Source organism: Aphelocoma coerulescens (genome assembly GCF_041296385.1).
Source record: "Aphelocoma coerulescens isolate FSJ_1873_10779 chromosome Z unlocalized genomic scaffold, UR_Acoe_1.0 ChrZ, whole genome shotgun sequence".
In the NCBI taxonomy this organism is placed as follows: Eukaryota; Metazoa; Chordata; class Aves; order Passeriformes; family Corvidae; genus Aphelocoma; species Aphelocoma coerulescens.
The window spans coordinates 12,244,957-12,260,898 of record NW_027184085.1 but is presented as its reverse complement, the minus strand read 5'-3'; the positions used below and the strand labels follow the sequence as shown (position 1 = coordinate 12,260,898).

Below are 15,942 nucleotides of genomic sequence, written 5' to 3'. Positions count from 1 at the left end.
GTTTCATCCATGGCCAGAACAGGACTCTCCCTGCATTTCCCACGTTCTCTCACACTGACTTGTACGTGCTGCCTTTGCCATCAGCCTTGATCTTACATGTTTACCGAGCTGCTGGCCTCCCCAGAGGGCCAGGGAACACACACAGGCTATCTCCTACCTCTAAGGAGTCTATCGACATCCTGACTCCCTACCAGAGTGTTACATTATCTTACTGACAATGCTTGTGACCTTGTGCAGACCGAGTTACTAATAGCTGTGTCTAGGCAGAGAGAAATTTTTTCATACCTGTGTTTAACCTTTTCAGCTTTCTTCTTGCTGCAAATGAACAAAACCTCAGCATCTCCCCAGAGGTTTTAACCACCAGCGGGTCTTTGAAGTGGCAACTAATCATCAGGAAAAATGTATGGTGGTGAGGGGTTTTTCTTTGTGAATCACAACCAACAGTCTTTTACTTACATGCATCTATTATGTTTCAAGTAAACAGTCGAACCAGAGAATTTTTTCAACGCTATCAACTATGAAAGCAGAGAAACATGTTCTAAAAATGCAACTGTGCACAAGGCCTCCAGGATAATGCAGCACTTTCCCACAGCCACTTTCCCTCGGTCTTCTCACTCAGCAGCACAAGCGGTCTCCCATTCTCCAGCCCGTGTGGGCAGAGATAAGAAGAAAAGGCAATATTTTTAAAAGAGGTAAAACAAAAAGGCTCTCAAAACCCTATGGCAATTGTCCAGGGAAGCAGCGTAACTGCAGGTTGTGCCAGCCGCAGCCTCCAGTGTCACCTTGGAGACCAGCTGGTAAGTTCCAGGCCTCCCAAAAGAGGGGGGCCAAGGCAGCCGGGTGTGTAAACAAGTAAAACGAGATGAAAAAGGAAGCTTTGCAGTGAGGCAACGGCCCATTATCACCTAACTTGTTGCTTGAGCCCAGCAGTGAGGAAGAAAGGCAGGCACAACACCATCCCAGGTGCCTGAATACGTCCCTAGTCCTGAGTGGAAACTCCAGGTTCAGGATAGCATCGCAGGTAAAGGATTTTTTGTCCTTTTTGCTACCTCACAGTGAGTTTCTCTGATCAGGCAAGAGTGGTTATTTTTAATATAGATAAATAATTATATACATATATTTATAAATATATGAGATATATATATTTATAAATATATTTATTTATATATACATATGTACATATATATATATGCACACACACACATATATATATATGCAAAAGAGCAATTGCAGTAATGTCCACCTGCCAGAAGGCTGAAACTGGATGATGCTGGTCATGATGGAAAGAGAGATGGGAGGCTGTTGCAGAGGGGTCAGTGGGGCTGGGAAGCCAGATTTTTAAGGAGGTGTTTAGATGGTTGTCAAGTACTCCTGCAGTTTTCATGCTTTTAATAATTTAATGAAACTGTAACTAGTAAACTAAACATGTGCAATTGGTTTGGGCCACTTAATCCATTCTTAGATCCTGAGATCTTCTGCCCTGGCGTGGGTGGTGTGCCACTTGTGTCTTTGGCCACAAAGGGTTTTCAGGAGTGTGGGCAATCCAGAGGTAATTATGGGATTCTGCCTGTCATACTGCAGGGCTTTTTCGGATTTTCATTGGAGGCTCTTGTGCTCATCTGGAGGTTAACATCTAAACAAATGTTGCAAAGCTTAGACTGAATCTGACTCTTTCCAGGTTTAATCCTCAGGTGCAGAGGAAAGTAAAGGGGTCTGGCTGTTGAACAGCCTAATATTCTGGGAAAATCCAACACAAAATTTAAGGTTCTGTATTTGTTAGGAATAAATGCAATCATTTCTGTTTGGCCTGTACAACACAACATCACCCATAGAAACAAACAATGCTGACAGCGTGTGGTATTGTAATTGTTCATAGCCTAGGCTGTTAAGCAAAACAAAACTCTCTAGCATTCAAAATTAAAATAAACACTGCTGCTTAATTTCACTAAGGGAGACATCTGATAGTCTTGGATAAGACATACAAATAAAAACCATGTGGAATTATTGCTATGACTTGTTCTGGTTTTATTAATGGTATTAATATGTAACACATTTGTACGCTATGCAGAGAACTGTTATATTCAACAAACTCTGATTGCATCTTAAATTACTTCACATTATCCAAAAAGAGGCAAGAGCAAAATTAAAGGAGAGGATAGAGTGTGCGAATGACTGTGATTCCTCCCTCCTTGCACTGATTTGGAATCTCTTTTCTTACAATATGGCCTAGGAAGGGTTTACCTCTAACTTAAGCCTGCAGCCAACAGAAATAGGAAAGTGGTAGAAGTGTCACCATGGATCAGGCTTGCATGTAGCAGGTTTTATATTTAACTGGCTTTGTGTATTTTCTGGATGTATAAAAAGGGTTCTCAAATGCCATGTGCTACAGGAAGACAGGTCCTGCTTAAGGGGTTTTAGTGCGATGTGAAAGTGCAATTACTTGACAAACAGACTTTAATTGCTGAGTTTTGTATAGAAGTAGAACGTTGGTGATTTTGTTACTGAGCATTATAGAGAATATATATTTGCAAAGATCAGCAGAAATATTTATTATTAGTGTTTTTAACCGTAATACCTGGGGGGGAAAGAAGTGGGAACATCTTTACCTATGGTATTAGTGAGATTAGTGAGAGTGGGTGTTCTGACCCACTTCAGACGGAACACTGGGAAAAAAATTTAAAAGTTCAAGAGCAGCAGCAGTCATATGACATCTGGAAATTCATTTTGTACCAGGAATCCTGAGCTCTGCCTAATTACTAAGCCAAAGTGAGTTTAAAAGGGACCTTTAAGTACTTACATGTGGGCACATTTTTAGTAGGTAGCTCTTTAATCTTGTAAAATAGAGTAGAAAAGCATCTAATATGGAGGAAATTCAGACTAGAAACAACATATATTAAAAGAAAAGTGATTCAATACTGGAACAACTTAGCCTAGAGATGGTGAGTTCTGAGGTAGAAATGCTTGTAGATGTAGAAGCAAACTTTATTCTTACCACAGAAATAACAGAGGATAGGCCAGTTTCAGTGGCTTTTATTGAGGTTCAGGAGACCATAATAGATACCAAATCAGATCATCCCTCCCTAGCCTCAATTCATGAGTCTTACTGCAATGATTATTTGACACACATTGTATTATTCTGGAAATTACTCCACTGAACCTGAGGCAACTCTTTTCTTTTTCGCTACACTCTTTTCGTGGTCTGTGTGTGTTTGTGTGGATTTTTGCAGCATGCAGTGAAGATTAATTATGTCCTTGTTGGTCTCAGTATCTATAGATGTCTATAAAGAAATAACAGTGCAGAAAGAAGCACACTGACCCATTATATGCTTGCACCATGCACTCTGTGTATAGATGTATAATTGCTATATATTATATTAAAGCAGTAGTACATTATTATATAATGTCAATGTAGTTTGCACTGTGTTTGTGTAACCTCACTGTATTTTATAGTCTTTCCAGCTAAACATTTCCTCTTAAGGACAGGTCATTGTTTGCAGAAAATGTTTTTGGCTGCTGATCTCTTCCTGTAAGATCAGCTGTAAGATCTTCCCGGTCACTGGTTAATGAGTTCCCAGAAGAACTTTGCTTGTTCTGTCTGAAGAAAAGCCCAAAATACTCTATATTTTACCTCTCTAGACTTCTACAATAACCTAGTACTGAAACCATTTGTGGAGTACAAAACCATTTTATTTTTCTGTTTTTCCAAGCCCAGCTGGAGTCATCTGAAGCAGTTATAAAATTCAGCATATGTGACATTACCAGTAGCCATAGCCAGTGTTCTGTAAACAGGAGTGGAGTAGTTAAGATGAAACAGTTTAATTCCATGTTTCTTAGAAGTATTGTCTGACCCTTTCAATTCACAGTTCTGCACATGGAATGACAACGGGATTGGAAGTGCCACGTGCACTGACAATGCCTCACAGAGCTGCTCAGATTCATCTCCTCAACCCAGCACTGCCTCAGCAGAGCAGCAGCTGCCCTTTGAGTCTAGAGCTCTGCAGTAGATTCTGTAACTCTTTTGTGCCCTGATCCCAAGTGGCTCTAAAGGATGGAAGATATTTTGGGAGTCTTCATGCTCTGCTCCAGACCCATCAGCCAGGCTATGGAACAGCAGTCTTGGCCCTGAGGATTCACTGTGCCCAGGATTCACTGTGGCCCTAAAATATCAATATGGGCATGGGCAGTCCTGCTGTTCTTAGCACTAGGCACAAATAATCCCTGTGGGAGAGGGAGTGGGTCTCTGCCAGCCCGGGTATGCTGCTCTTGGTGGTGCTGTTGCAGCACTGCAGATTCACAGGCTGGTTTTCCCTATTTTTATTCTGCTGTTTTCCTCTGAGGGAAGCTGCAAGGCATGTGTTGTCAGCATGTGCTAAATACTGTGAAAGTTTAAAGTATTAATTTGTTCTGCAATTGTGTTTAAAAAGCAATGGGTGTCATGTGTAGTCAACTGCTGTTGCTCAGACATGCAATGGGAGAAATCTCTGCTCTGGAGAATCAGGACTTCAGTGGAACAAAAGTGAATCAAAGCCAAAGGTCCTCAGCCAGGGTCATTTTTCTCTTCCTGTGGTCAAATGCTAGCTGCAGACCTGGCCAGGTGGAGGAGGTTTGGAAAGGATGCTGTGGACACAAGGCAGCCACACACTCCTGAGTGCATCCACCAGCTGTCACAGTGTTCTCACACTGTAGGCAGAAAATTCTTACGCACAACCTCCTGTCTGCATTTGGATTAATCACAGAGTGGTTGGCTGAGCCCTCCTTTCATGGTTGGTAGCCTATAGTGGCAATTTCCCTTTCTGGTAGAAGGATATAAGGAGAAGGAAATAAGAGGGTCAAAATGGAAGAATTGCCACCAGCAGCTTATAAGTGAGGAATTTGGGATGCTCTGTATGCTAAGGCAGGTTTCAGCACTATGTCTGAATGTGAATCCATGCCACATCAGTGTTTTGGTCTTCCAGATGCCGGGCACAGCAAGACATGACCGAGAGATGGCAATCCAAGCAAGAAGAAGCCTGTCCAAAACCACTGACCCTCTAGAAAGACTTCGCCTGCAGTGTTTAGCAAAAGGATCTGCAGGCATCAAAGGACTTGGCAAGTGAGTATAAGAAGTCAGACCCATTATTCAGCCTAATAGTTTTAGCTGCAAGAGGCTCACAGGCTAAACAGGGGCCAAAACTTGAGTTTCCTCATCTCAATGCAAATGCCACAACCCACAGAGCCTGGCATTGGGGCTCATGTGTTTTGGGACTGACCTGCTCACCTTTTGAAGGATTGAAGACTGTGAATCCCTCATGAGCAAGTGCGTCTGTGAGACCCAGAACAACTCCTGCCAGGGAAAGGAAGGAAACATAAACCATATATCTCTCTTTGGTGTTTTCTAAAATTATCTTAAGTATCAGCACTGGAGATTTTATGTTTCCTTGCCCTTGTTGTAATGGTCTATTAGCTGTCTAGTTTGTGGGAGGCACCTAAAATCTTTTTGCAAGCATCCCACCCCTAGGAAAGGGGAGCTGCATCACACCCTGAGACCCCTGCCACGCCCCATAACCACAAAGGAATCCAGATGGTGACCAACTGGAACTTCATCTAAATGTGCAACTTGCAGAGGGCAGAGGGCTATCGTGAACAGGGATATACCATGGCAGCCTTTCCCTTGTTTAACTTCAGATATGTAATATTCATGTACCCAATCTAAACAAGTTGTCTCTACTGCCAATAAGTGTAGGGAGTTTGTTGGTGGTTTTTTTTTTTCCTTTTTTTTCCTCTCAGAAGGGAACAAGGAGGAAATGTTACCTCAGTAAGGTGACTCTCTAGTCTAGTCCTATGCTAAACCACTGCAGCACTCTCCATGTTTTCCTATGCATTTTCCTCAAATTTCATGTTTTCCACAGAGCATTTAAGATTATTGATGGTAACAACAGCAGAACCCTTGATTTCAACGAGTTTCTGAGAGGACTACATGATTATGCTGTGATGATCAGTAAGGAAGAAGCACAAGAGCTTTTCCAGAAGTTTGATAAAGACGGCAGTGGAACAATTGATTTTGATGAATTTCTTGTTACACTGAGAGTAAGTCTGGGAATTGATGTTGTTATTGCATTAAATGGATTAAAATATAGCAGAACAGAACAAAATAGAATAGAATAGAATATTTGCAAATAAACAGTTGTGATTTTTTTTCAATTAATTGTGGCCTTGATTTAGATACTGAAATTCCTGTGCTGCAGTCTGGGTACCTATGTGGTTCAGCCCATCAATCTTACTTCTTTCTTGGCCATTTTATGATGCATGTCTTCATAACATGAGCTAATTCAGGGGAGCCTTTCTCTAATCCACCACAGTGATTGATTTTGTCTGAAGTTTTTTTGCTCTGCTGAAGCCTGAACAATTAAGATAGAAAATATTAGCACTTAGGGTAATTAGTAATTTCTTTTTCGAAATATTTAAAATAGGCAGATCAGAAAAGTGTTCTAGGTAGCATTTTCTCTCTTATTGTCCATTTGCTATTGTATGGCTAGACATTGAATAATCAATAACATTGCTCTTTTGAGGATATATTGCTCTTTCTAGCTCACAGACAGTGTAGATTATCACCAGTTTATTGTCCCATGTTCCTTGAAAGTTTTACTGCTAGCAACAGCAAGTAATTGAGTTTGGAACTGGGCAAGTAGTTGGCAAAAATAAAATGATTGTTAATATTTCTTTACAGCCTCCCATGTCCAATGCAAGAAAAGAGATCATCATGCAGGCGTTTCGGAAGTTAGACAAGACTGGAGATGGTGTCATAACAATTGAAGACTTACGAGGGGTGTATAATGTAAAATATCATCCCAAATACCAAAATGGAGACTGGACAGAAGATCAAGTTTTTAGAGCCTTTCTGGATAATTTTGATTCACCCTATGAAAAAGATGGGAGGGTAAGTGAAGCACCAAGTGTCAAGCCATGAAATCACCATCTGACTCAGAATTTGACTTACGTTATTAAGTGTGGGAGTAATTGCAGTACCAAACATCCATTTGCATCACATTTATATGGAAAATCGAAGTAGATGCTTAACCTGCGCACAGCACTCCTGATACAGCTAGCTTGCATGTTCTGAGGCAAAGGGGCTCTGCAGGAGGTACAAAGGTGGTTGTGAGATTGCACTAAGGCTTGTAGCCTTAATAATATAATTTTGTAGATTACACTAAGTACATATTCAGAGTGCCCCACAAAATCACTGATTTTCAAGATCCACATAAATTGAGGGATTTTTCACTTCTTAGGAGAATAACTACTAGGATCCAGTTAAAAAGCAGGTTCCCTAGTACGTTAAATACTTTACAGTTCTTCTCCAGTGTAATTACTGAGACACTTGACTTGGAAATCAGTCCATTATAGAAACAGGTTTATCTACAGAGAGCTGGAGGGAGGATGGGGCTGGGGCTGCTGCCACCAGCTGTGTGCCCTGCGGAGCCATGAGCTGGTACAAAGCTGGGTGCCCTTCCTGCACTCTGGCTCAGCTTTCTGGTTCAGGTGCAAAGCCTGGGCACCTTCAGTGATGGACTTATATACATCTGCTTTGCAACCACCTCTGAGCCAAGCATGCTCTCTTTCGCCTTGTTATGTGTCTGCAAATTGTTTGGTCTGGCCTTACGTCTGTCTGACCATCTCAGAGCAATCCGGTACCTCAGTGGTTCACATGGTGATATTCTCAGTCTGAGCAGTTAATAATAACAAACAAGGCTGTAAGTTTTTTATCACTGCTTTGTGGGATGTGTTCAACATTTCCCACTCTCCAGGCTGCACCTGGAGACTCCTCGTGACTCCTGCCTGTCTAATGCTCCACCCGAATCCTTCACTTGCTTTGTTCTCAACACCCAGGCTCTCTGGCGTAGAGAGTAGGGGAGTTTTATTTACTTTGGGCATGACTTTGCACCTAGTAGAGCTGAATTTCATCCCTTCTGCTGCAGTGTCATTCTTAGAGGTACCAGTTCTGAGCCAGCTATCCCCTTCCATCTCCACAGCTGTGGTGACATCTAGAAAATGTCAAACAAAATGTTCCTGCTTTTTGTTCTGAGGTCGCACATGAACACATTAAATGAGTCCCCAAAGTGATCCTTGATGAGTTAAGTGCCTGGTTATTCTGAGCACTCACCTCTTGCTCACCAATCCTGATACTAGCTCACCTGATTGCTGTTTCTTCTGAGAACAGACTGTTGCTTTCCTGAATCACTACATGATACGCTAATGATACTGGATACCTAAAATGTTTTTAGCAGAAATGCCTCAAGGTTGAGCATTTGCTAAAAGGGTCCTCTTCACCATGATCTTGCTAGGTGCCTCTGAAATAGGCAGGTTCAGTGAGGCTTGTAATCAGTTCGTGTCTGGAGTTGTCCCTTCTCCCTATTGTCATGTTTTTCTAAGTTCTGAAACACACAACACAATCAGAGCAGATACCAAGGAACCAAAGAATATACTGAGTTAGAAGGAACCCATCACGATCATCAGGTCCAACTCCTGGCCCTGCACAGCACACCCCAAAAATCACACCCTGTGCCTGAGAGCATTGTCCAAATGCTTCTTTAGCTCTGTCAGGCTGGTGCTGTGACCACTGCCCTGGGGAGACTGTTCTACTGCCCAACCATCCTCTGGATGAAGAACCTTTTCCTGATACCCAACCTAAACCTCCCCTGACACAACTCCAGATGATTTCCTTGGGCCCTGTCACTGGCCAGCACATAGCAGAGATCAGTGCTTGCCCCTGCATTTCCCCTCATTAGGATGTTGAGGACCACAATGAGGTCTTCCCTCAGTCTCGTCCAGGCTGAACAGACCAAATGACCTCAGCCACTCCTCACACAGCTTCCCCTCCAGACCCTTCACCCCCCTCCTGGCCCTCCTTTGGACACTCTTGTCGGGGTCTCCTCCCCCCTGCCATGGAGCCCTGGGAGAGGGGCCCTGGGGGGGAGACACGGGGTTTCCCTGTCCCTGGTCAGCCTCGTTCCCCATTGGTTGTTTTGTGTTTCCCTGCGCGGCCAAGGACCTTGAGTCCAGATGGTGAGGGTTCCTCGGCAGAGCCCCGGCCATGCAGCTGGAGAAATAAACATCTCTGAAATATTTACCAAGAATCCATCCATGTATATATCTTTTCCACGAGACTCCTGGTTTGATATAGGCGTGTTACAGTAATCCCTGCTGTAACACACTCTCTCATAGCTTAATGTCTTTTTTATATTGTTTTATATTTTTCTATGTGATATTTATTCAAATAATGACCTACATGGTTTGAGAGTTAAGGCATCACAAGAGACATGCACAGTTTTTCTGTCAGCTAATTTGATGATTTTTTTTTAATGGTCATTTTTAAATCTCAAAATACCCATGAAAGCTATTCAAAACTCTTAGGTATTTGAAAGAACATTTGCTTCATTAAGTGAGACTTGTTTAGAGCAATGATATTTTCTCTCTATGGGTGGTTATAAAGTTCCAAGCTGTTTCTGAATTGCATCACAAACCCCATCCACTTTAATTAATAATAATGCAAAGAACCAGATTATACCATCCCTGGAAAAAGACACATTAAAACATTTGTCTTCTTAGGCAGCAGTGATTTTAACTTCGGTTCCTGGTAAGATTAGTTAAACTTCACATGTTTCATCTCCATCCAAGTGTTATGGAGAACATGAGCTCTTGTTTCTAGCAAAGTGAGATTAAGCAAATTCTAAGTGTCTTAATTCCTCCTGTTGGTCTCCTTTTTGTTAGCAACAACATGAAATAGCAGATGTTCAGTTTCATTAAGAGTTCTCCTCAATGTGTGGTTTTGACTTACATCATTAAAAAAAAACAAAGGTTCATTTTCCTATATTTAATTTCTCTGTCTCAGGTCACAACAGAAGAATTCATGAACTACTATGCCGGAGTCAGCGCTTCAATAGACACAGACGTCTACTTTATCATCATGATGAAGAATGCTTGGAAACTCTGATCATATAGTTAAAGAAGCAAGACTTTACTTTCACCTTTTGTAGGTTCCTCTGATGAAGTGTATACACAACAACACCCTCCTCTTCCATAACAACAGTTTCCAGTAACTGTGCCAATTACATTCAATCTGCAGAATTAATTCCCAGATGCTTCAGTAGGCTCAGCCTCAGGGGATCAGAACATAATCAGAGAGCAGATCTGGCATCCAGCCACCTCACACATCTGTCTTTTTTCTCTTTGCATCCCTAGCATGTCTTTTCTGAGATGAGCTTTTCCTGCTTTTCTGACATCTGCAGTAGGTCGTTGTGGCTCCTGAGCATACCTCTCTTGGAGTGTTAGATACAGATCTGTTTGGCAGAGGATGCAATAGGAGGAAACCAAAATATTCTGGAAGCGTGGTGGTCTTGGACAGGCTGTTATAAATGGAAGGAAATCTGACCCAAGAGGGTCAGGTAGACTTGTCTCCTGTAGCACTGTAGTATCTCTTAGCTTCTTGAGTGTCACTTGTGTGATGGAGAAATTGCTGATCTTGCTGCTGGGAACCAGCAGTGAGTTGCCAGTACAGGGAGGCTGGAGGGGTAATCCAAGAACGGGAGACATGGATCAGGAAAAACACAAAATGCTTTTAAAAGCCCTGTTTTATTTTCCTGGCTCATGACTAAACATATAGACAACTTTCCTGTGCACACCATGTTTCAACCTCCTCTGCAGCCTTTTATAGATTTTCACTCCCTTCTGCCTGGTTTGATTCCTTTATTTCTGTACTGTGAGATCATTTTACTTATATTTTTCTTTAAAGGGGATACATGTGTTACAGTATTTTTTTCTCTCTGTTTCTGGAATGTTTGCTGACCTGGTAGCTGTTGCCTGTACACACCTACACTGAAAGTTGCTTACTACTTATTTGTATTTGCAGTGTTTTATGACCAAGCTATGACTTCAAGGAGCTTTCTGGGAAATACAGAACTTGTAACGTTCTTATCTTATTGTCTCTATTTCTGACACTGAATAAAGACTGGGAACCTACCATTCAGGTCACACCAATGAGGCTGTCTCAGTTCATCTTTTGTCCTTCGTCCATACAGACAGTGAGGAAATAGCACACAAAATAAACTGTAAAAAGAAAAATCCCCCAAAAACCTGGTGTGTGAGTGTGAGGTGTCTAATTTTCCCTGCTTTGATACCTTTTTCTTTTTTTCTTCTACTTTCTGCTCCTCTCTCACCATTGTGCTACTCTCCCAGACTGAGAAGCTGCTACTGTAGCAAAGAGTAAATGGCTTGTGCATGGCAGCATTTGCTCCATTTCAGGCTGGCAGGCAGCTGAGAACAGTACAGGGTTATAGAATGGACTTTCAAAACAGCCTTTCTGATGAAGTCTCAGCTCTTAACCTGGGTTGCTAACAGTTCAAACACTGAAGTCCTCAGTGCTTGCAGCACTGATCCTCTGCAAACCCTATTTTTCTTTTGTTCAGTGATGATCTCAGTATGAGCAATAGCTGCTTGCAATTCCTTAGTGAAGGCTCTGCAAACTCAGTTATTTTCTTGACCAGTAATCCTCCAGAAACTTGCATACTGGCTGACACTGGAAACTGGTGAAGAAATTCTCTTTATTACTGCCAGCTATCATAAGAGGAGCCTTTACTTACTGCAATGCCAATATATATGAAGAACAAAATTACTATCAAATAGGGGCTGAACAGGTTCTGGCAGCTTGAGTAGAATCCATTCACTTCTCTTTCATTAATTGATTTCACAAGTTGTCTTGCTATGTGTCTTCTCTTTCAAATAGAAAGAAAGTAATGTAGATGGACTGTGGGAATCACAAAATGAAAGAAACATTTCCTTTTCACTTGCTATATCATGTCTTCACACCCTGCAGTGATCTGGCAGGCTGATACTTGTTCAAGTGAAGTGGAAGTTTTAATCTGAATAACTGCAGCCCGTTTGTCTTTGGTACTAATACCTTTCTATTTTATTTAATTCCAAACCAATTTACATTTTCAGAAGGGAGGATTGGTACTGAAAGCAGCAGTGCTTTTTTAAACCAGCAAAAGTTTTGTCATTGGCCTCTGGGAGCCTTAGCTGAGCCTGTGGCAGCTGGGCAAAACCCTGTGCTTCAGGACAAGATTTCTACACTGAGATGGACTAATGGGGTTTTGTGTGGGGAATTGAAGGACGTGATCCAGGAGAGCTCAAAACCCCTCACTCTGGGGGCGTATCCCTGGTGCTCTCAGAACAGTTCCCAGCTCAGGTCTGCCTGTGTGTGGACCTCATTGCTCACTGGATATGTTTCCTGACAGCTGAGTCATTTCAACATCTGTACAGAACCGTGTTTCCAAGGGCTGGTTTCAGGTGCCCTCAAAGCTAGTGGCAAAGTTTCCTTTCACTTCTGCGGAAACAGAGTTGCTCTTGGAGCAATCTAAATAACAACTGGTATCTGCAGGAAAGGTATAGTGATTTCAGGACAAAAAATAAATAATCTGGGAAGCAAAACCATGATTTTTCACTTGTAATTTGATGTTGTAGAACTCAAATTGGAATCTGTCCTGTAAGAAATGTAATTTGATTAATTTGTGTGCAAATTAATAGAACAAACACAGGCATTAACTGCTAGGTAGTAAAATATCTGCTGGGGAACATGCAGCCATAATGACACACTGGACACACACACTGGGGATTCAGAAGAAGCACTTTTCAGGGGTTAAAGGAAAGTTAAAGGAATCTGAACCAGACAAGAGTGCCCAGAGCCTTCCTTTGGCACTTCACTGTCCCTCTCTGCGATCTGGGAGACCCAAAACTGAAGCTGAAAGGCCCCTGTTCAGCTGCAGCTGCTGTGTGCTGATTACAGACCCAGCAGATGCAGGAGATAAGTGGTGATGCAGGCTGTCCTGCCAGCCTGTGGCTCCACAGCACACACAGCAGAGCACACACAGCAGATTTTGGGAGATAGGTGGCAATGCACACCATTGTATCTGGTGCTAGCATCAAGATGGGAGATCTTGGTTGGTGCTTCATGTTCAAAGCACTATTTCTTCTTTCTGATTGTGCAACAGATGCTAAACAGGATGGCACAAACCACAGGAACATCTAAGTCTGCAGGGCTGGGGAGCAGTCCCAGAGGTGGAGATTTTGCCTGCACCTTGAACTCCAGCCTGCCATGTGGCACAGCATCTTGTGAGGAATAAGGTCTGCCCTCCCCAACAGCTGGCACTGAAGTTTGCTCCAAAAATGTTGGTGGAGCCCTGTGGGAAAGAGGGAAAAGGCTTCCTTATAACTCTTCCAGAACTCTGCCCCCACTTCCTGCCTTTGCATGAGCCATCAGAGCACCTCCATGACACATCATCCCACTACCCCAAAGGAGCACAAGATACAGGGATGAAGAGGTGTAGGACAGCCTTTTCTTCTGGTGTGCTCCTCTGGGAAAGGTGGCACTTCTGCAGCTTCCTTCACTACATTTTGATTTTGCCCTCTCTGTGCTCTTTGTGGCTTCATGTTTCTGTCTGGGAGAGGAAATTTTTTGGCTTGATGTGATCCAGAATTGCTGTTCGGCTTGTACTCTCTCCTGCAGCATACAATTCTGATTCAAGCACCTGAGTTGTATGCAAGCCCCACTCTGCCATATATCCTTGAAACTAGGCCACAAGAGATTTTCAGAGATCTGATTCATTCTGCTGCTCTCCTGGCACAAAGCTGCCTTGGCAGAGGCAGATGGCAGCAGCTGGAGTTTTGCAGATGAAACCACCTGTGTGCATTGTTGTATAAAAGCCAACTTGCCTTGATGTAATTCCTTGTACACAGTGACGCTGCAAACCTCTGCAGCCATGTGGGCAGAGCACAGCTTTGCCATCCCAGACCTGTCACCGGCTGGCAGAAGGAGCAAGACCAGTGAATTTGCTGATTTTTGGCTTGCAGCTCCTATCCTCCACACTGGGAGCAGCAGCAGACTCAGGTTTCCGCAGTAAACCAAGCAATGCCAAGAGCAACCTGGCATTGCCAGCAGTGCCCACTGTCCATGGCTTTCACTGTGGTTATAGCCCGCCCTGTTTCTTTAGCTTTCCTCTCTTGTAGCGTGAGCAGAAAGAAGGATTCCCAGTAGCCTGTGCTGAACACCAAGTCCTCAGGTGGCTGAAAACGGCTTCTCTGTTTGCAATAGCACCTCGGCCATACTGGTGTGCCTCAGCTGAGTCTGAAATCCCTGTGGTTTCAAAGTGAGCTTGGTTTTAGCTCTAGCATCTCTTCCACACTCATGCGTGGAGGTTGGCAGCCACGCCAGGTACAACAGCCCCACCTTCACCAAAACCTGGACCCAGGTTTCCCCCAGCTCACAGCACTGCTGCTGATCTCAACAGGAGCTGCAGCTGGAGACTGGGGACAGGATCCAGCCTTCGTTGGACATCTTGGAAAGAAAGGAAGCACAAGGTTTTGCAGAAGCTGAATCAAGTCTGGTTTCCTGTGGAAAAGCAGAGACTATGGGAAAATGTGAGAAGTGTTTATTTTCTTGAGATAAATCTGTTCCTTTATTTCATTAAAAATGTGGCATTTTTTCCAAAAGCTGCAATATATATATATTTTTACTTTCAAAAGATGGGCTTGGGGTTTTTTTTAGCTTATGTACATTTTCTGGGAAAACAATTGTCAGACGGTTTTAGAGAAGCTCCAACTTTGTGGCATACATTTATTCCTTTAGACATTTTCATCAATGCATTTCTGCTTTGTGTCTCACTTTTTCTGTTGTTTGACAGACCTTTGGGGCTTTTTACATGGTGGTGGTCCTGATGTTGGACTAATCTAATTTTGCTGTGACATGTAAGTTATGCAGTCAATATTTAACAATAACTGGATTTTTTTTCTTTTTTTTTTTTTTTTTTTTGGAGCCCATGGAAGCAGCTCTAGAAGCCAATGAAAGAATCTCAACCCATTGGCCTTAGCGTCATACAACCAAATTCTGTGTTAGAGCTTGCTGCAGCAATACATCCTAATACCAGGTTAGGAGAGTCTGATATAAAAAACAGACTTCCCTGGAAGCTGCAAAAGAACTATTTGGAAAATACAGAGTCTGTTGAGCCACAGTATATAGCCATCACCCTTGTAAACACTGCTTTTCTCATTATTAGGTTACGAAAGATGTATTTCTGAATTACTGGTATGGAGTTAGTGCATCTGTGGACACTGATGCCTACCTCATTTTAAGGATGAAGAAACCCTGGAAACTCTGACTTTTGCTTTCACTTGCCCAAACTTCTTTGGGGCCATAGACTATAAACAAGTGAAACGCTGCTTAGTTTGTTGTGGGCTTGATTTTTCCCCCAGGTCCCACGTGAGAAGCACTTTTGGAGCTGTACAATGTGATGGCAGCAGCAAGTGTCCAAGTGCTGGGCTCCGACTTGTGGCTTCGTGTTTCAGCAGGTGGCGCTTAGAAGCCAAGGAAAGCCATCCTGACTGAAACCTGGAGCTGCCGCATGAGCAAGGGATGAGACAGTCGGTATAATTCAGCAATTGCGTTTTCTGGCATCATCAGTTGTTTTCTTGTGTGTCTGTACATTAGATTTGTTTTACCAATGCTCTGTGACACACAGGAGTGATAATTTGAGTGGCTTCATAATTGCAGTAATAAGGAGGTGTTTTGACTAAAATAATTCTTCACAAAGATGGTAAGTCTTCTTTATGCCACATTTTAGCTGTTTTTTTTAATGATAGCTTTAGAAACCCCTCAACCACAGAGATAACTAGCTTGACTCAAAAGCGTATTGACTAAAATCCAACTGCTGTTCCCCCCAGGCTGCAGCACTGCAGTATTACTGTACAAATACAGACCTTCAAATCAATAAACACTACTGGAAAGAAGCTGAAAAGGGACTGTACTCCTGCCCTGCAGAAATGCCCTGTCTGCATCACCAGGTCCCTTGCTTCCAGAAGAGGTGTTTTCATGGTCAGCTTCTGCCTGCCAAAAACTGCCCTGAATTCAGCCATGTGTGC

At 42.8% G+C, this 15,942-nt stretch overlaps 1 protein-coding gene across 1 annotated transcript; it reads left to right on the top strand.

The window, feature by feature from the left end:
• The first annotated feature begins 843 nt into the window (after positions 1-843).
• On the top strand, positions 844-11,010 carry CAPSL (calcyphosine like). The gene is made up of 5 exons (XM_069001729.1): positions 844-1,021; positions 4,956-5,092; positions 5,889-6,066; positions 6,707-6,916; positions 9,866-11,010. The coding sequence occupies exons 2-5, from the start codon at positions 4,956-4,958 to the stop codon at positions 9,965-9,967; spliced, it is 627 nt and encodes a 208-aa protein (XP_068857830.1). The 5' UTR covers positions 844-1,021; the 3' UTR covers positions 9,968-11,010.
• The last annotated feature ends 4,932 nt before the right edge of the window (positions 11,011-15,942 follow it).